Source organism: Hippocampus zosterae, chromosome 2, assembly GCF_025434085.1.
Source record: "Hippocampus zosterae strain Florida chromosome 2, ASM2543408v3, whole genome shotgun sequence".
Classification (NCBI taxonomy): domain Eukaryota; kingdom Metazoa; phylum Chordata; class Actinopteri; order Syngnathiformes; family Syngnathidae; genus Hippocampus; species Hippocampus zosterae.
Genome location: NC_067452.1, coordinates 18922069 through 18940960, shown reverse-complemented (window position 1 = coordinate 18940960; position 18892 = coordinate 18922069). Strand labels below are relative to the sequence as shown.

Here is an 18892-nt window from a genome sequence, read left to right as displayed (position 1 = left end):
AGGAAACCGGAGCACCCGGAGAAAACCCACGCAGGCCCGGGGAGAACATGCAAACTCCACACAGGGAGGCCGGAGCTGGAATCGAACCCGGTACCTCTGCACTGTGAAGCCGACGTGCTAACCACTGGACTACCGGGCCGCCCACGGGTATATATAATATAATATAATATAATATAATATAATATAATATAATATAATATAATATAATATAATATAATATAATATAATATAATATAATATAATATAATATAATATAATATTTAAAAAAAAAATCCTCGTCTCACCCCCCCTCGGGTCAGCTCATTCAGCTCGGGTCCTCTACCAGAGGCCAGGAAGTTTGAGGGTTCTGCGCAGTATCCTTGCTGTTCCCAGCACTGCACATTTCTAGACTGAGATGTCCGATGTTGTTCCCGGGATCTGTTGCAACCACTCATCTAGTTTGGGGGTCACTGCCCCGAGTGCTCCGACCACCACAGGCACGACTGTCACCTTTACCTTCCAGGCTCTCTCCAGCTCCTCTCTGAGCCCTTGGTATTTCTGGAGTTTCTCATGTTCCTTCTTCCTGATGTTTCCATCACTTGGGACCGCTACATCCACTACAACGGCTTTCCTCTGCCCTTTATCTATGATCATGATATCTGGTTGGTTCGCCATTACCATCTTGTCAGTCTGGATCTGGAAGTCCCACAGGATCTTCGCTCTGTCATTCTCCACCAACTTCGGAGGTGTTTCCCATTTTGACCTTGGGGTTTCCAGTGCATACTCCGCACAGATGTTTAGGTAGACTATGCCAGCCACCTGGTTATGGCGTTCCATGTAGGCTTTCCCTGCCAGCATCTTACACCCTGCAGTTATGTGTTGGATTGTCTCAGGTGCCTCTTTGCACAACTTACACCTTGGGCCTTTTCTGGTGTGGTATATATGGGCCTCAATGGCTCTGGTGCTCAGGGCCTGCTCCTGAGCAGCCAGGATGAGTGCCTCTGTGCTATCCCTCAGGCCAGCCCTCTCTAGCCACTGATAGGACTTCTTGAGATCAGCCACTTTGGTTATGGTCCGGTGGTACTTCGTAGTACTACGTAGGGGCTTGTCCTCCAAATGATGGTCCCTCTTCCAGCACCACATCTTCTGTTCCCCATTGTCTGAGACATTCTCTGAGTACGTCTTCTGTTGGAGCCTTCTCCTTGATGTAATCATGGAGCTTGGATGTTTCATCCTGGACAGTGGCTCTCACAATTACTAGTCCCCGGCCTCCTTCCTTTCGGCTTGTGTACAGTCTCAGGGTGCTGGATTTGAGATGGAACCCTCCATGCATGGTTAGGAGCTTTCGGGTCTTAACGTCCGTGGTCTGAATCTCTTCCTTTGGACACCTTATTATTCCTGCAGGGTATCTGATCACTGGCAGGGCATAGCTGTTTATTGCCCGGGTCTTATTCTTGCCATTGAGCTGGCTTCTTAGGACTTGCCTCACTCGCTGGAGGTATTTGGCCGTAGCCGCTTTCCTTGTTGCCAGTTCGAGGTTGCTATTGGCTTGTGGTATACCGAGGTACTTGTAGCTGTCCTCAATGTCTGCTATTGTTCCTTCAGGGAGTGAGACCCCTTCAGTGTGGACTACCCTTCCTCTCTTAGTCACCATCCGACTACATTTCTCAAACCCGAATGACATCCCGATGTCGCTGCTGTAGATCCTGGTTGTGTGGATCAGGGAATCTATGTCCCTTTCGCTCTTAGCATACGGCTTTAGGTCATCGCTGTAGAGGAGGTGACTGATTGTATCTCCATTTCTGAGGCGGTATCCATAGCCTGTCTTGGTGATTACTTGGCTTAGGGCAGGGGTGGCCATTAGGTAGATCCTGATCTACCGGTAGATCTAAGACAGGTCCCAAGTAGATCCGAGGAGTGTCGAGGAGAACAAAAAACAAACAACCATTTGTGTGTCTTTGTACACGTTAATAATGTATTTTTTTTGTTAATGTACACTGCACCCAATCATCTTATCAGTCTCATTTTCACCCAAAAAATATTTAAAAATAAAATAAAGCAGGTAAATCTTGAATTTACGGGGGTGCGTGATTACGTCGCCGGAAGTTGTTAGCTCTCAGCAGTCTGCAAAGTAGCTTGTGATCTGAACTGTTGCGCTCTATCTTTTATCGTCATCATTCTCATTCAGAGTTTGCTTCGTGTACAATTCACAGAGGGCACGAGCAAAGAATAGGAATTTAGTAGGGCCCAGGGAAGCACTTAAAAACGGTACGTGTGAGCTATGATAGTCAGATAGACGGGCCGCAAAAAGTGCGTCGCATGCCTCAGTTTCAGGCTGTTTCTCATCAGGGCGTACATGTGTGTGTGTGTGCGCGTGCGTGCGTGCCGGTAAGGGTAGATCCCGGGAGGTTAGTTGATCGAAAAGTAGTTCTTCGATCCAAAAAGTTTGGGCACCCCTGGCTTAGGGGGTTCAGTCCTATGCAGAACAGCAGTGGGGAGAGTGCATCACCTTGGTATATGCCACATTTGATGGACACTTGGGTAAGTAGCTTAACATTGGCTTCAAGTGTGGTTTTCCACATCCTCATCGAGTTGGCAACGAAGGCTCTGAGGGTCCTGTTCACCTTATACAACTCCAAGCATTCAGTGATCCATGTATGTGGCATCAAGTTCTTTCTTGTAATCAATCCAGGCTGTGCACAGGTTGGTAACTCGGGACCTGCAGTCTTGTGCGACTGTTCTGTATATAAATACAGAACATTCGCATATATATCTATATATATAGATATATATATAAACTTTACATATGGCGGCCCGGTAGTCCAGTGGTTAGTACGTCGGCTTCACAGTGCAGAGGGTTTGATTCCAGCTCCGGCCTCCCAGTGTGGAGTTTGCATGTCCTCCCCGGGCCTGCGTGGGTTTTCTTCGGGTGCTCCGGTTTCCTCCCACATTCCAAAAACATGCGCGGCAGGCTGATTGAACACTCTAAATTGTCTCTGTGTGCCCTGTGTTTGGCTGGCAACCAATTCAGGGTGTCCGCCGCCTACTGTCCGAAGACCGCTGGGATAGGCTCCAGCACCCCCCGCGACCCTGGTGCGGATCAAGCGGTTCGGAAGATGAATGAATGAACTTTACATACATATATATATATATATAATATATATATATATATATATATATATATATATATATATATATATATATATATATATATATATATATTAGAGCTGTCAGTTTAGCGCGTTTTTATTGGCATTAATTTAAATGAATTTTAACGGGATTAAATTTTTTCTCGCGAGATTAACGCGGCACACGTCACAAGCGGATGTTACGTTGCTCTATAAATACACCAGAACAAAACAACAAGCGCACTGCAGAAGTCCACGCCCATGTCTGTTTTGCCAGCCATGGCAGCGCGAGACACCGAAAACGGATACTTAAAGAGTTTATGAATGGAAAGTTTACTTTTAAAAAGTTGCCAGATTGCTCCACTGAAAAGATCAAAGTTACCTGTTCTTCTCTCTCTGTGTATCATACAGGTATACGATGTATGCCACTGACGCGACTGTTACTTGTTTGGAACTATTTTGTGTGGAAGGTTACAGCGTTCCGTGTCCATATAAATAGAGCGGGTGGAGCTTCTCTGTGTTCGTCTGACAGTGACGGTGCGCAGAGGCGGTGACATGACAACAAAAGTTCAGCGGTGCAGTGGTAGCGACCTAGCGAAAATAAGACGTCTCCAGTGTTGTCATCAAACCAAGTGTAGTCATCCGAAATGAGGTAGACACAAAAACCGTAGAGAGACTTCCGCGCAATAAGTACCAACATAATCAACATAGCTTGACTTTGTTAGGGGGAGTGAAACCCCCCTCTTTCAGAATGGTTTGCCCCAGCAGCACGGGGGAAGTGCTTGCGCTTGTTTGTACGGTCGGCAGTTTTGAATACAGCGGCACATAACGAACACTGGTGTCCGGGGTCTCGTTATTCTCCAACAAACATACAGAAACAGACTGCTGTGTTCAAAGCAAACTTGAGAAAAACGAAGTATGCAACAATGGTTTAAATCCACTATAGGCTGAGTACTAGTTTACCTTAGATGTGCACCTTATAATGTTATACTGCTCTGTTTTGATTTCATTAAAAAAGCTGTTAAAGCAGCTGTTGTGTGACAAAAATTTTTTTTTCACTGTTGTTGATGGACAGTAATATTGTGTGAGAGATTATGTGTGAACAACTGCTCCAAGTGAAAAATGTTCATGTAAAATTGAAAATTGAAATTTTTATTTCAGTAAATATTTGCATTTGGCACATAGAAAACTGATTCATGATTCCAAGTTGATGAGAGCATTAAAATGGGGAAAAATAGGACAAAAAATGTAAAAGGAAATTCAGAAACGATAAAAAATATGTGAGTAATCACGATTAATTTTTTAGTTCATTTGAGTTAATTATGACAATTGCATTTTTAATTAGATTAAATATTTTAATCGTTTGACAGCTCTAATATATATATATATATATATATATATATATATATATATAGCATTCTATCATATCCAAACACATGATTCAAAACCTGACAAATCTCGCTCCCCTCCTGACAGGCAGATGGCAGTGTTTGGAGGGTTGTGAGTAGAGAACTCAGCCTAACAAAGACATGATGTAACCACTCGACATGGGAGCTCAAAGACACATATTATCTCCCTCCCATTATGTCGGTGATCTCGGACAAACACTTCTCATACGCACATACAGTACTCTTCTTGCGGGTGGAGAAGATAAATGGCACAGACAGACAGTGAGAGAAAGAGACATTGAGGAAGGAAATGCACTGTGCTGCTCTCACCTGTGAAAGTGTTGTTCATTTCCGAGGCCTGGTCGTCATCGTCGTCGTCAGCAGGCACTACTCGGACGCTTTGCATGTCATTGTAGGACTTGGTGCGCTTGGGGGTGGACTGCTGGGAACCTACATCTCCGAGAATCACTGTCCCAATGACGGGTTGCCTTGGCGGCTTGGGGGTCCCATAATAGTTACCTAGGCAACAAAGAGGACATTAGTATGCTTGAGAGGCAGAAGGAGAAAGACTCAAGAACAGACACTAGGTGCAAGGAAAAAAAAACTTTCAGAACATCTATGAGTCTATTACTACCAACAGCTGGCATGTGGCTCAGTTCCTGTTTTAGCAATAGCCTGGCTTGCTTTATATAACAGAATTTTGCGAGATTAATATCATTTGTATAAAAGTGAGCTCCAATACACCGGACTCAATATGTTCTCTATTGTCATCTTGGTAACCAGTGAAAAGGGCAGCTGATTTATTGCAACGACACAATTTTTGAGTCATCTTGTCAGGCCTAAAGTTTGGATAATTGAATCTCATGAAAACACACAGGGATAATCCTGGACCTTCACAAGAAAATGATTGTGTAATGTTTTAAAGCCCTCACTGAGATGAAAGGGTTCCTGTAAATGTCAATAAGACCTCCGCACCTGTCGTCAGGTGTTTCTCTAACTGTCTCCAGGTTTGAAGGGTGCCTTCTCCGGTGGTATGTTGCAATGCCTTCCACAGATTTAGATAAGGCTCACCAAGGCCCCTTCAGAAAAGTTGAGTGTGTTGCTATTACCCATTCTTCGGTCTTTTGTGCCAGTGTGCTGACCGATGACCTGTGATTGAGACCTAGCTTTCTGACACAAGGCAGCGTAGTTTCTTCCGAATGCGTTAATAGTTTTAAGATTTCATAGTACCCTGCACCGATTCCAAGACACCCCGTGCCAGATGCAGCAAAGTCTCCCAAGAACAGAACCGAGCCTCCGCCATGTTTCGCAGTAGGGACAGAGTTCTCTTATCTTCACTCAGGACATTTAGAATTTCACGAATGTGCATTGTGACAAATTTCTGTTTCACTTTTTTTATGACTTGATTGACCGTCTCTTAGGGTGTGCATCTCTTCACAAAAGATGATTCGATACGGTTTTTGACACGTGGGGTGCGAAATGATACAAGAACGGTTTGATTTGATAGATAGATGGATAGATGGATCGATCTCCATCAGTTTGCCCGTCACAGACTCCTGCGGACAGGTTTGTGACATTGTCTGTGTGAAAGAGAGAAATGTGCCAAAATGCCAACAGAGTCGCAGACTGCTGCCAAGCAGATTAGTGTTGTAACATTCTCTCCCAGGCTCTTCCTTATACACACACACATCTCTCCACATGTGTCACGTTTATACATGCACACAGGTTTGTGTAAGTCTGAGATTTAGAGCATGGGAAAACACAGTCCTAATCAGAAGGAGACGGGCAGATGTAGCGTGAGCCTGGTCCGGCAATCATGTCTAATCAAAATCAACTGTACAATCTGACGGCCCACCTGCACGTAGGGAACATTTATTTGGATTATTGTTATGCTCGTTTTTTTTTAACCGTGATGAATCAGAACACAATGTTACACACAGAATGTCCGTCCGATCCGATCCTGTGCAATCGGCCCCCGTCAGGGACTTGCCCCCCCTCCCGGGTCCCACATCCGGCACGAATCCCGTTGGTGTCTCGCAAGGTTCCCCGCCAACATTTCCTTCCCACACCTCCCGCAAGCTACCCTTCTCCCTCCGCGCCCCCCCTCCCCATTCGCCCTTCGCCCCTCCCCTGCCCTCCCTTCACGCGCGAATGTCCGTCTTCATCGTTATCACAGTCATCCTCACCCTCATATGTTCCAATTTCAAGCAGTGTACCACTCTCTTCAAGTTCTAGGAAGTCATCCACTGACAGGAAGTTGTAATCCACCCCTGGCAACTCTCCGTCTCGGGGGGCGCGTGTTGTACCTGAAGAGAAGTAAACAAAATTATGTTTGGTAGGTTACAATAAATAACTGTACTACAATTTAAGTCGGGGGGGCGAGGGGTGTAGAAGGCAAAAGGGGATTTGCAGCGAATGTTCAATAACCTTGTTCTGTCCTGAACTAACAGCTAATCTAAATTTGAGTGGTGTATTTAAGTTACACTGAAGTAAGTCAAGAGTATTTTCTTTATGCAACGTAACTTTATTGATTCATTGTAAGCAGCGTAGTTCACAATCGGACGTGGCGTCATCATCATCATATCTTGTCGCGCCAGTACTGGATCCATTGCTTGGCAGCATCACTAGTGTCTAAGAGGTCTTGATCTGTGCAGGTGGGCCCCAGTTCACAATCCCGAAGAATGCGCTCCATTGTTTGTATTGGGTGGCCACAAGGACATTTACTGCTGAGTGAGAGTCCCCATTTATAGGTGTTGTTCCCAGTCTTGCCTACTCTGGTTTTTGCTCTATTCAATGTCACCCAGTTCTTTCTTGAGAGGGCAGTTCCACTTGGAAGATGTTCGTTTGGGCTTTGGATTGCACCATTTAGTGCAGAGCTGTCCCATTCTCTCCATTTTTCGAGCCTGTGGTTTGTTGACTGCTGAGGATCTAAACGTTGGACGGTCATAAAGCTCTTTCTGGACTTCAGTCTTCTTATTGAGTCACTATGACCATAGAGGGGGTGTCTTGTGTCATTTTCTTGACTATGCTTTTGTGTCCTTGCATGAATGTCTCTACGTATGTGTGGTGGTGCGATGCCCGCCAATCTGTAGGGTGCTGGCAGTGGTGTTGGTTTTAGTGTGCCAGTTACTATTCTGCATGTGTTGTTCAGCTCAGGATCTATTTTGTGAGCATGACATGATCTTGCCCATGCTGCTGAGCAATATTCAGCAGTAGAGTAGCATAGTGCTAGAGCTGTTGTTCTTAGAGTTTTTGGATCTGTTCCCCAGTTAGAGTTAGCAAGTTTAGCTAAGAGGTTGTTTCTTGTGGCAACTTTTGACTTGAGTTTCCTTACATGTTCTGCGAAGGAGAGCGTTCGATCTAATGTGACTCCAAGATAGACGGGATAGTCAACATGCTCAAGTCTCTCATTATTCCAGTAGATGCTTAATTTTCTATTTGCCTGGTGGTTATTTAGGTGGAATGCACACACCTGCGTCTTTCCTAGATTGGCATTAAGTGAGTTTTGTTTATAATACTCTGTTAGATGTTGAAGAGCAGCTGATAGTCTCCTTTCGGTGGTTTGAAATGAGCGCGATTGGGTGGCAATACACAAATCATCGGCATATATAAATCTTCGGATGTTTACAAACTCTGGCTGGTCATTTGTGTAGATGTTAAAAAGTACTGGCGCAAGAACAGAGCCTTGTGGGAGACCATTTGTTTTGTGTTCGGTATCTACTTTTCTTGTCATCCATTTCTACAAAGAAGCGTCTGTTTGTAAGCAGTGATTGTATGATTTTCACAATCGTTGTATTATGATTGTTTCATGACGTGGCGTCATGAAAGCGGAAGACGCGTACACGGAAGCAGGAAGTAGAGCGATAGATCGTCACCAAGAGAGAAATACAATACAATACAATACATGCTGATTTATATAGCGCTTTCACAACAGCGGCAGCTGTAACAAAGCGCTTTACAAAACAGTTAACATAAAGTAAAATAATAAACAAAACACATAACATAAAACACGGACAGTCGTGCAGTCCTAACCACTTTTCCGTCACACGCTTTGTTGTTTGAAGCGGTTTGAGATGAAAGAGGAGAGAATCAAAGTGTCCTTTAACCAGTGGATCAGAGACGTCATGCTCAAAATGTGCACACGTCGGCTACAAGCTAAGTTTCAAAGTCAACAAGAAGCTGTAGCATCCATTGACGAAAAAAGAGATTGGTTCACTTCTCCTGTCCCATGGAAATCCATTTCAATTCCAAGCGGCAACTCACGGTTCCAAATACGCATCGGCGCTCTTCGCCAACGCTCTTCTCTCCTCATCCTCAACTTCAGCAGCCATCCATCCAGCCGCACCAACGCCAACTGTCCAACAGCGCTGACATAGCCACTGAACAAATCGGGGTTGTGAAAAATGCTGCCCATTACTGGCGCAAAAAACACAAGCGCCCCAGGTCTGTCCAGCACCGACAGTCAATGGCGCCGACATTCCTCCCAATCAAAATCTGTGCTGGTACAGGCGTGCTGCCGAGAAGGCGCAACCACCAAGCACAGATACTGCTCCTTTGACGAATGTCGTGGCCAAAAAGCGCTGAAAACAGTCCATATCAGGTCCACACAATGAAACAACAAAAAACATGTGACAAAACAAAAGACAAAAACAGCAAAAAAGAACAAAAAAGCAAGGCTCTTGAAGAGCACTTGCCGAAGGCTGCCTACTCGGGCGCCATCTTGGGAAAAAAAAAAAAAAAAAAAAAAAAAAAAAAAAAAAAAAAAAACGTATGGTAGTCAAGTTTAATCCAGCACAATCCACATACATCTAACGCCTTTGGTAGCATCGTGGGTATGTAAAAATTTGTTTTGTTATTGGTGAACAGTTCTGTGGAACTTTGTGTCAGAAATGCTGCTCGACAATGAGTTTAGCTGACTGTCCAAATCTGGCCGAGACAGTACAAACCTTATATTGCTACTAAAAGCTAGCGTATCAGAGACAGCACACAGGAAATGAATGAGTGTTGGGGAAAAATGCTTGGCTCACGCATCACAGGAAATGGCAGCCTGCTCAATCAGACAATAAAATAATGATGGCGTCCTAATTTTGTTTTACAGTGGGGCCATTTCTAATAGGTGAGCCACAAATTTGCGATTACACAAGCAGGTTTTAGATTCTTTTCATGATATGAATTTCATACTGTATGAAGGTTTTTCAACCTGACCTAAGAAAGCCCAAGACACGTTCATTATAAAAGTTGAAATTAAGTTAGTACAGTAGTGCCTTGATATTTTGTTGTTTTTTGACCACACTTGTGACTCAAAACTCTCATCTCGAGTCATCTGCCCCCAATGAAATGGATGTAAATGTCATTAATTTGTTTCAGCCTAACCCCCAAAACAAGAATGAATGTTTTTGAAAAGAAAATTGTACTCTTTAATCTAGCAGTTAATAAATACATGCAGTAATTATATAATTAAATAAGAGTAAGAATTTAACAATTTCTGCCATTTTTTTCCTTTTTTTTAAAACTTAGTTTCAATGGACATTGTGCTGCATCCTTCTTGTGTGTGAGCCTTGGCCACTTAGAGCAGGCATGTCCAAAGTCCGGCCCGCGGTCGAATTTCATCCGGCCCTCGGCCCCTGTCATAAAATCAGTGCCGTCTGGCCCGCAGGTTGGGCGCAATGGAACACGTGTTGCATTGACTGAGGTCTCGTAGACTGGTGAGTGATGTTTCATAGAGTATTGCTTCCCTCTAGTGGCTAAATGAGTAATAGCATTCACTAAATGAGTAATAGCATTTAGACACTAGAGGGCATCACTCACGAGTTAACAAGACATCACTCCGTGTTTATAAGATAAGATAAGATAAGATAAGATAAGATATCCTTTATTCGTCCCACACATACTGACTGATATGTCATATTTCAAATGATCCTTGCAGTTATGGATATGTGTATTGCTTGTTCATTTACCTGTTGTTCGAGTCAAAGGTTTTGTGACTATTGAAAAGTCATGGTGATGCATTTTATCTTTCAAATCAATCAATTTGCACTCAGGAGACTTCTGTTTAAGAAAAAGTCAAGTGAATAAGCAGTTGCATGTGATATACCTGTTTCAAATGAACCAAAAGAAATTCTTAAGATTGTTGAAATTCAAATAAAAATGGAAATGTGAAACAGACTGGCTTACTAAAATTTGTTGAACAATATTGTTGTTCAATGTAAAGAATGTCAGCCAAGGTCGGCCCCCCGACATTTTACCACATAAAATCTGGCCCCCTTGGCAAAAAGTTTGGACACCCCTGACTTAGAGGCACTATTATACAGCCATACAGAAATGCAAAAGCTGCAATCATTTTAGTAGTTCTTCACAGAGGATGAAGAAGCCTGTGAGTATTGTTATATTATCCGTGCATATGTGATGCTCCTCCATTTGTGGCGATTCAAATATCCACTGCTGAAATAGTTCTGACACCGTGATACTAGTGCGGTTAGCGTTGTTTGTTCGCATTAAGCTAAATGCTACTCTGTTGTTTTAATGACACAACATAATTTGGAATTCAACTGGGAGTGGATTTAAAGGGCGTGAAGCATCTTTTCTGAAGAGTTGTTTCCTATCTGCCAAACCGCGCCTTCGGCGAAGTGGGTTGAATCCACTGCCACCATACAGCGCTCATAATTTTTTGCTCGCAAGTCTACGACAAAAATCATCCGAATGAAATTGGATGGCAGGCCAGGTGACAGATTGAATCTTGTGTTCATGTTTCGTGTTTGGACGTGCATATAAACATAATGTACGACAATGACATCTCATCCTCACAAGTGGTAGGAAGGTTTGACTTAATTCTGTCTCCTATGCATTGAACCAAATTCGAAAAATCTCCCAACCATCAATGCATTCTATGTGGGATTAGCAAAAAAAATCATGTTTGACACACAAGCCAAGTTTTAACCTCACCAATGTACACAAACACCTGATCATGAGATGCTTCTACATAGAGCAGGTTTTTCCCTTCTTGGCTTTTTTTTTTAACCTGAAAAGCCAACGTTAAACTGAAGCCATTTAGCAGACAAGACAGAGAACCACAAAACAAATCCCTCACGTGAAACATGAAGGCTCATCTATCCGCTTTGCATTCACCTCAGTGGCGCGAGATGAAAGTGAAGTTGTCTGGGAGTTTGACTGGTAGGACTGGGTGGTCCCATAGTGGGAGATGCTTCACAGGCTCAGCAAGCTCTAATGAAGCCGTCTGCCGAGGCGGGGGTGGAGCTGTTATTTTAGGCTATTCCCCAAAGTGGAGGGCTCGAATGAGATGAAGAATTCTGGTGTGCTCATGTTGTTGAATATTGACAACCACAAACCTCCAGGCTTTCTCACTCTATTACATCAGCATATAATTAGCAAGCAACTGTTGTCTAACTTGTACTTGTGATGTCTTTCCACTTTTTTGTTTTAAGGAGCCATATTCCGTGGTGCACTGCTATTCGTGGCATTGACGCCCATTATAAATGCGTTGAGGAAAAACAAAACGCTTAGCACGCTAAGCTGCAAGTTAATTACCCCGTAATTGTATGATACCGCACAAGTTTCCGCCATTATTTCTACACTTATTTATTTATTATTCATTTACCCTGTGACTGGCAACCAGTTCCGGGCGTACCTCGCCTTCTGTTCGAAGACTGCTGGGACAGGCGCCATCATGCCCGCTGCCCATATGATGTTAAACGGCTCGGATAATCGAGGGATTAAATGATGGATATATATTTCTGAATTCATTATAATGATAATCTGCTGTTACACACCACCTAATTTATCCCTTGTTTTTTCCACTTAAAGCACCGTTTAGGCTCCTGTTCAAGATGCAGAAATACAGATCTGAAGCATGATGTTGCCACAACAAAGCTTCACTGGAGGTATGGTGTTCTCTTAGTGATGAACAGTGTTGTGTTTGCACCCAACATTTCTTTCTTAATTATAGTAATCCCTCGTTTATCGCGGACAATGGGGACCAAAACCACCCGCGATTAACAGAAATCCACAAAGTCGCGACCAATTAACATATACAGGTAACTTTTATTTATTTATTTTTTTAAAGTCCGCAAACAGTCCGTGAAAAGCTGCAAACCAAAAGCGGGTCACATAGAGCATCATATACAGTACTGTACTCCGTGTATATGCATTTTTTTTCTTTTTATGAATATGTTTGAAAAAATCTGCGATGCACCGAATCCGCGATAAATGAACCGCTAAATAGCGAGGGATAACTGTACGGCAAAAGGTTCAACGTTGTGTGGTTGTGCATTGCACATAGACAGCCGGAGCTTTTGCAGCATCTGACATAGAGAGACTGTGACATGACTGAAGTGACATAACAAACCATAGCCTGTTTGTTTTCCAAGTTCAGCTGTTCATGTCTAATTCCTTGGATTGCTTACTGAGCTCAGTTGATGCATAGCTGCAACACTTGACAGCTCTTTGTGTACTGTATTATGCCCGAGCAACACTATTCCCCCTAATAGACTCATCAGAAAGACAGTTGAACCGTATGGCCACAAAGCAACTGTAAATTATAATTCAATTCCACAACCAATTAAGGTGAAACCACATTTTTAAACCTTTGCATGATACCTCGTGAAACATCAATTGCTTGGAATACATCTGAAAAAAGCTGCAGTGACTGAGAAGATTTTAGTATGTTTGCAGGAGGGAAATTCTGAGGAGGAAAAAACCCAAATTGATTTATGAGTGGTCATAAACATTGACTGTGTGTTCCAGGGAACAAGAACACTTTCAGAACAAAATCATAAATGAGTCTTAAGCCACGTTGATGCATTTGAGTGATACAGTAATTCCTGGCTTTATTTGCACACAACAAGGTTGCTGTGCTCTCAATGTCAGGGGCTGAGCGACGTGGTAGCCAGGGGCGGCCAAGGGCGGCCAAGGCCATTTTCACATGGATGGAGCATTCTTGGAATCCTAATTTCTTGGAAGTTATTTATATTTAATTTATATTTGAAGAAAAAAAATGATCAAAATGCAAGTGTTGAAAGACTCTAGATCAAGTAAAGAACAATCCATTTTTACATCCATCCATCCATTTTACAATCTGCTTATCCTCATGAGACTCACAGGTGTGCTGGAGCCTATCCCAGCTGTCTTTGGGCAGTAGGTGGAGGACACTCAGATCTGGTTGCCAGTCAATTGCAATTGATTTCAAAATTTATTTATTTCTTTACAGTCAGCATCAATCAAAATAATATCTTTCACACCACAGCAAGCAACATGGCTGAGAATTCATTGTTTATCATATTTTCTGGGGCCAGGGTGTCACGAAATCACATGTACAGGTACACACAGACCAATCTTGCCCAACACACTCGAAACACATGCAGAAAAAAGTAAAAAGCAAAGTTTTAAATTGTGAAGAATTAAGAGAAGCTTTTGTCAACTTTTTAACTCGAGTTTTATATATGATTTGAATGAATGAGCCATTGATTGAAGTATGCAAAATTGGGTCAGTGTCAATGACAATCAGTCATTCTGATTGGCTGTGAGCTAACAAATCAGCGCATGAGGTAGAAATAAACTCGTTTTTTTTCCCCTCCTCTTCCCGACTGTTTTCCTTTCACATCTAAGATATCGGGGCGTTTAACAGCGACCTGCCAGGCTTCTCGTTCTCTCTCCCCCATGTGGGTCATTTCTGTGTCTTGTCTACAGTATGTTCTTCTGAACGGGTTGTAACTGGGAAACAAATTCCTTGTGTGTTTCTTGCATATGTAGTCAATAAATCTGATTCTGATTAACGGGTATATTAAGTTCAGAAAAATCTTGCTTTGTATTGAGACCTCTTCCTGTTTGATTTTACTGGCATTGTTCTGCATTGGCGTACATTTTATGTCATGAAACCCTGACTGTGCATGGTATGATAAAGATTGACGAACGCACGCATGCACGGCCACTCCTCACTGAGGTGTTGCAGCACAATGGCCACCCCAGTGAAAATTGCGAGCAACTCCTGCTCAATATGGTCCAGACTGTTTGCATGAATGCAAGACTTTTGAAATGCCACCAAATCCAGCCAAGAGTCATCGTCAAAAATAGGTTTAGTTTTATAACTTGGCGATTTTCTGTAATGTTGTTCTTCTTATTGGCTTGTTCCAAGGGATGAACATCATGAAAATAAGGCAAGCCTGACAAGACATGACAACACAGACTGTTACTTCAGTGTGGCTTTAGAACTGGAGCACTGCCTCCTTAACACTAATATCAAATGAAAAATGCAAGCCCAACATGCCGGAGAACACATGCAAGCTTTATGAAGCAACCACCATGCCGTGTCTTTCCACGTCTTTCAGCATGGGTATAAAACAAAACAAACAACCCCCACCCCCCAAAAAAAACAATCCCAAGACATCTAATGTAGAATCTAATTTATAAAAAGTCAAAAAGAAATTGATGACTTAAAAGGTTAGTCACACACAATTATTAGAGCTGCACATGATGCATGTTGTTGAGGGCTGTTATTTTCAAGTCATGTTCATAAGGCCCTGATTTTAGCTGCTATTCCACTGAGGGGGTGAACATCTGCGACTGTTGGCGAAGGTAAAAAAAAATGCACGGCAGAGTTCATCAGGGTTCCTTCAAGGTCGTAGTACAGATGGGTTGGGCCAACTTCCATGCATCCTCGAGGACCCTGCCAAAGGTGTAGACATCTCTACAGTTCCACAGCCGGGTCGAAAACTACATTGCTTCTCCTGAATACGAGATTCAACCTCCTGATGAACCCTTTTCTCCAGCACTCCTGCAAAGACATTATCAGGGACTGAAGAATGCGATCCCTCTGTTGTTGGAACACACACTCCGGTCCCTTAAAATGGGGCACCACCAACCCTGTCTGCCAATTCCCGTGGGGGTTGTGTCAACCAGGACTGTCTGACAATGTCCAGAGATCCTCGGAACTCTGGGGGGGATTTCATCCACCCCTCTGGACCTTTGCCATTGAGGCGCAATGTCTATCCTCTTTTTCCATTTTCAAACATTTTTAAAAAAGCTCTAGGGAGCCACTGGGGGGGGGGGGGGGCGGGGGGCGCTAGAGAGCCGCATGTTGCCGACCCCCATTCTAGTGTAAGATGAGGTGTGACCTATTTTTGGAATTACCAATTACTAGACATACTACAACGATATAAAACAATGTACGTTGATGTGATAGAGCGCGCGGACACACACACACACGTTTTTTAATTCATATTTTTAATATTAATAGTGGATTTTTAAAAAATGGTTTTGTATCAAAAAAATAAAAAGAGTCCTACATATTTATGTAGTCTCTTTAATGACTATCTACATATATTTTCTAAATATGTTTGTGTTTTGGAACAAATTCGAAAGAATCCATTTTTGTTTTGTATTTGGTAGCTAGCTACTCTCCACTTTTATGTGTTTTTGAGGGATGGAAACAAACACGACTGTGTGTTATGATTTTGTCCCCGAACAACACAATTGTATTCGTAGCTCCTGTCTGTTACAACTGGGGAAAGAGGAACACGTCCTGTGAAAAGAGGGCATCTGCCAAAAGATGGAACAACAGAGAGAGGGGAGAGATAATGTCGACTACGTTGGACATTATCCAACACATGACACACAAACAACAACAGCCACTAAACAAGCATACGATTACCTTATGGGCATGTGAAATCTCAACACTAACAGTTTGCACTTTCTCATTGTCACCTCTCGCTGTCCGGCAAATAACCGCCACATGGACAACAAAGCATACACAAAGGGCAGCACGATGGCGTCTCTGTCATCTCCTCCCTTAGAGATCGTGGTACTGACTGAGCAGCACATGCTGGACGTAAGAAGGTCTGCGTGTACGCGGGAGGGAGAAGCATATTGATGTGAAAGCGCCTCAAGGGATCAGGAAGCCCAGGCAAGCCTGCCCTCACAACGGTCATGTCATCAACATTGTCACCACGTGGCCTTCAGGTGCTGCACAGGCTACAATACGAACCACCTTGCTGATTAAACAAACCTCTCTTTGATTGCATCTTTTTTTTTCCAAAATAAAAAACGCAACTTTATTCACAACCTTTGGAACATACTCAAGCAAAGATCTATGAGTTTGGGAGGCGGTTGACACCAAAACAGCAGCTTCAGGAGGCTCCTCAGACATCCTGCAAAAAATGTTCACTAGATGATGGATTGCAAAGCTGCTATCAAATAAGTCGTTCAGATGTTTGTAGCTTTTGATTTCAGCAAATACAACCTCCTAATGCCGCAAATTCAACGAATGACTATTTTCAGTTCTTTATAACCAATAAAATGTTGCAAATTATTCTCTAAGAGTTGATGACTTGAACATTTTAATGATCACTGTTTCCACAGACTATAAGAGTCAGAAGAATTTGCTGAATAATTTGGAACAAGGTGTAAGGATGCATGTCGGTACGATCTTCATTCCAAGCTTTTAACTATTGACCGACAGTCGGCTGCAAGCACGACCGAGGCTGAAGGATGAGCGTGGATGTTTGAAATAACAATGGGAACCAGAACTGAAGCTCGAGACTTCAGTGTAGTGGTTTCCAGGTGCCTGTACTTTACGAGAATATTTATTTTTTCTCAAGACATTTTACTTTTACTCCCTACATTTGAAAACAACTTACAATTTATCTTCTGCATATAACAACACGATGTAAACAGCGCGTTAAAGTCAACTGCAGTCACGATTTTGACTGATTTATTGATTGAGCTCATGGAGCCTTATAAGCAGGACAAACAGGAAGTAACATGGAGTAACGTGAACCAGGGCAACAACAACAGATGGTAACAGGTTCAGATGAACCAAGATATTTAACAGACTTGCATGATGTTGTCCGTTCAGTCAATATGAGTGTACCAAAATTCAATGGCCTCCTCCTTGACCTGCCTCACCATCAAATTTTGTGCAAGTCATGTAAGTACTGTACTTCTAGCATAGCTTTGTTGACAAAAAACAGCAGATTTACTAGAATGTCTAACACACCTCTCGACGGAAGAGTTCTTTTCACAGCAATTACTCAAATGACTCATATAAAAGCACTGGCTTTGAGTTGTCCGGCGGTGTACGTAAAATCACATGGAAGAAATTTCGAGCATCCTTCGTGACCAAAGTCGTAGCATCAAGAAAATCAGCGTGCAACCACATTTAAAGTTTATTCAGTGCACAGACTATAAATACATGTCAGTTGCTGTCCTCACTGTAAACTTAATAAAAAGTTGTGGCCCAGGGACGTATGTACCCTGGAGTGACCTGCTTACGAGCATGCATCATAAACTTCAGGGTCAAGTCTTTGACAGTAGCCTTGAAAGAAAATGTGACAGTAGTGATGAAAACACAAGTATCTCATATGATTGTTCTCTAATGAAAATAATTGAACTACCATTAATCTATTTCAGCCCATCTAAAAAGCATTTTTTAATAAGAAAAATAGCACTCTGCAATATTGCATTTTATAAAAGTTCCACTTTTTTTGCTTCAGTTCAATGGACATCGTGCTGCTCCTTCTGGCAGGCACCCATTGCCCAACTGAGGACAGTATAAGGCAAACATAACGATATACATTTAGTCGGTCACTCCTCATTAGGGCACAGTAATATTAGTCATTTTCCACAGAGGATAGAGGATATACTCCAGGATATGCCCGTCAGTATATGTAATTGTAAAATTATAAAGTATCAATGTTAAATCATTGTTTTAAAAGTTTGAATTAGGGCTGTGCACAAATTCGTGGCAACTCAAACTGAAATGCAAATTGGTCATTAAAAACGTCTGAATAAGAATTTTTGGATCAAGTCACAACGAGCCATAACTAATTGCCCCAGTGTGTTGTCACAGAGGAACATTTGGATGGCACTCACGTCTAAGTATGAGGTCCGATCGTGGGGAGTGCACATGTGAAAGCGCGCAGTATTCAAGCACGGCGCCAGGAAGCCTTTGTGTGTATGGGAAAATTTGGCTCGCTATTGAGCATTAAATTTAACTGCTAAGCAGTCAGTCAATAAAGCCTAACTAGGCAGTGTATCAATACAGGTATCCATTGTTTTTGTTACTTGACTGCTGGCCTCTTGTGACGAAACAAGAGCAAACAAAGGCCATTTGGACATCGGTCAGATGGGAGACAAATGGCTAGGATATCGTGAGATATTTACGACACAGTCCAGATGGATTCCTCGGACCAAAGCAAGAAAATCATTTTGGTTTCTGCCATTGACCAGGGTATGATGAGGGATCATGGAATGTGAAGGAAGCTATTTTAAACCAAAAAGGACAACTTTTCTGTTGATTAACACTACCATGTCAACACTCACTGTACATTCTGGTTCAGCACTGTACCTGGATATATTTTTTGTTGGACAAAAAGGAAATGGGTGGTG

The 18892-nt window shown here is 42.7% G+C and overlaps 1 protein-coding gene and 1 long non-coding RNA gene across 12 annotated transcripts in view; both read right to left on the bottom strand.

Annotated features, from left to right (window-relative positions):
• The window catches only part of LOC127595759 (membrane-associated guanylate kinase, WW and PDZ domain-containing protein 1-like), a 97003-nt gene that overhangs the window by 42229 nt on the left and 35882 nt on the right, over positions 1-18892 (bottom strand). For all 11 annotated transcript variants that reach the window (XM_052057505.1, XM_052057507.1, XM_052057506.1 and 8 more), the window contains 2 exons: positions 6682-6801; positions 4826-5014 (listed from right to left, as the gene is read on the bottom strand). In XM_052057505.1, the coding sequence (XP_051913465.1) occupies positions 4826-5014; positions 6682-6801 (309 nt within the window). The remainder of the gene's footprint in view (positions 1-4825; positions 5015-6681; positions 6802-18892) is intronic.
• LOC127595788 (uncharacterized) lies at positions 6868-16654 on the bottom strand. The gene is made up of 2 exons (XR_007961327.1): positions 9442-16654; positions 6868-6922 (listed from the first exon to the last, which is right to left on the bottom strand). It is a non-coding gene; the product is annotated as an uncharacterized LOC127595788 (long non-coding RNA).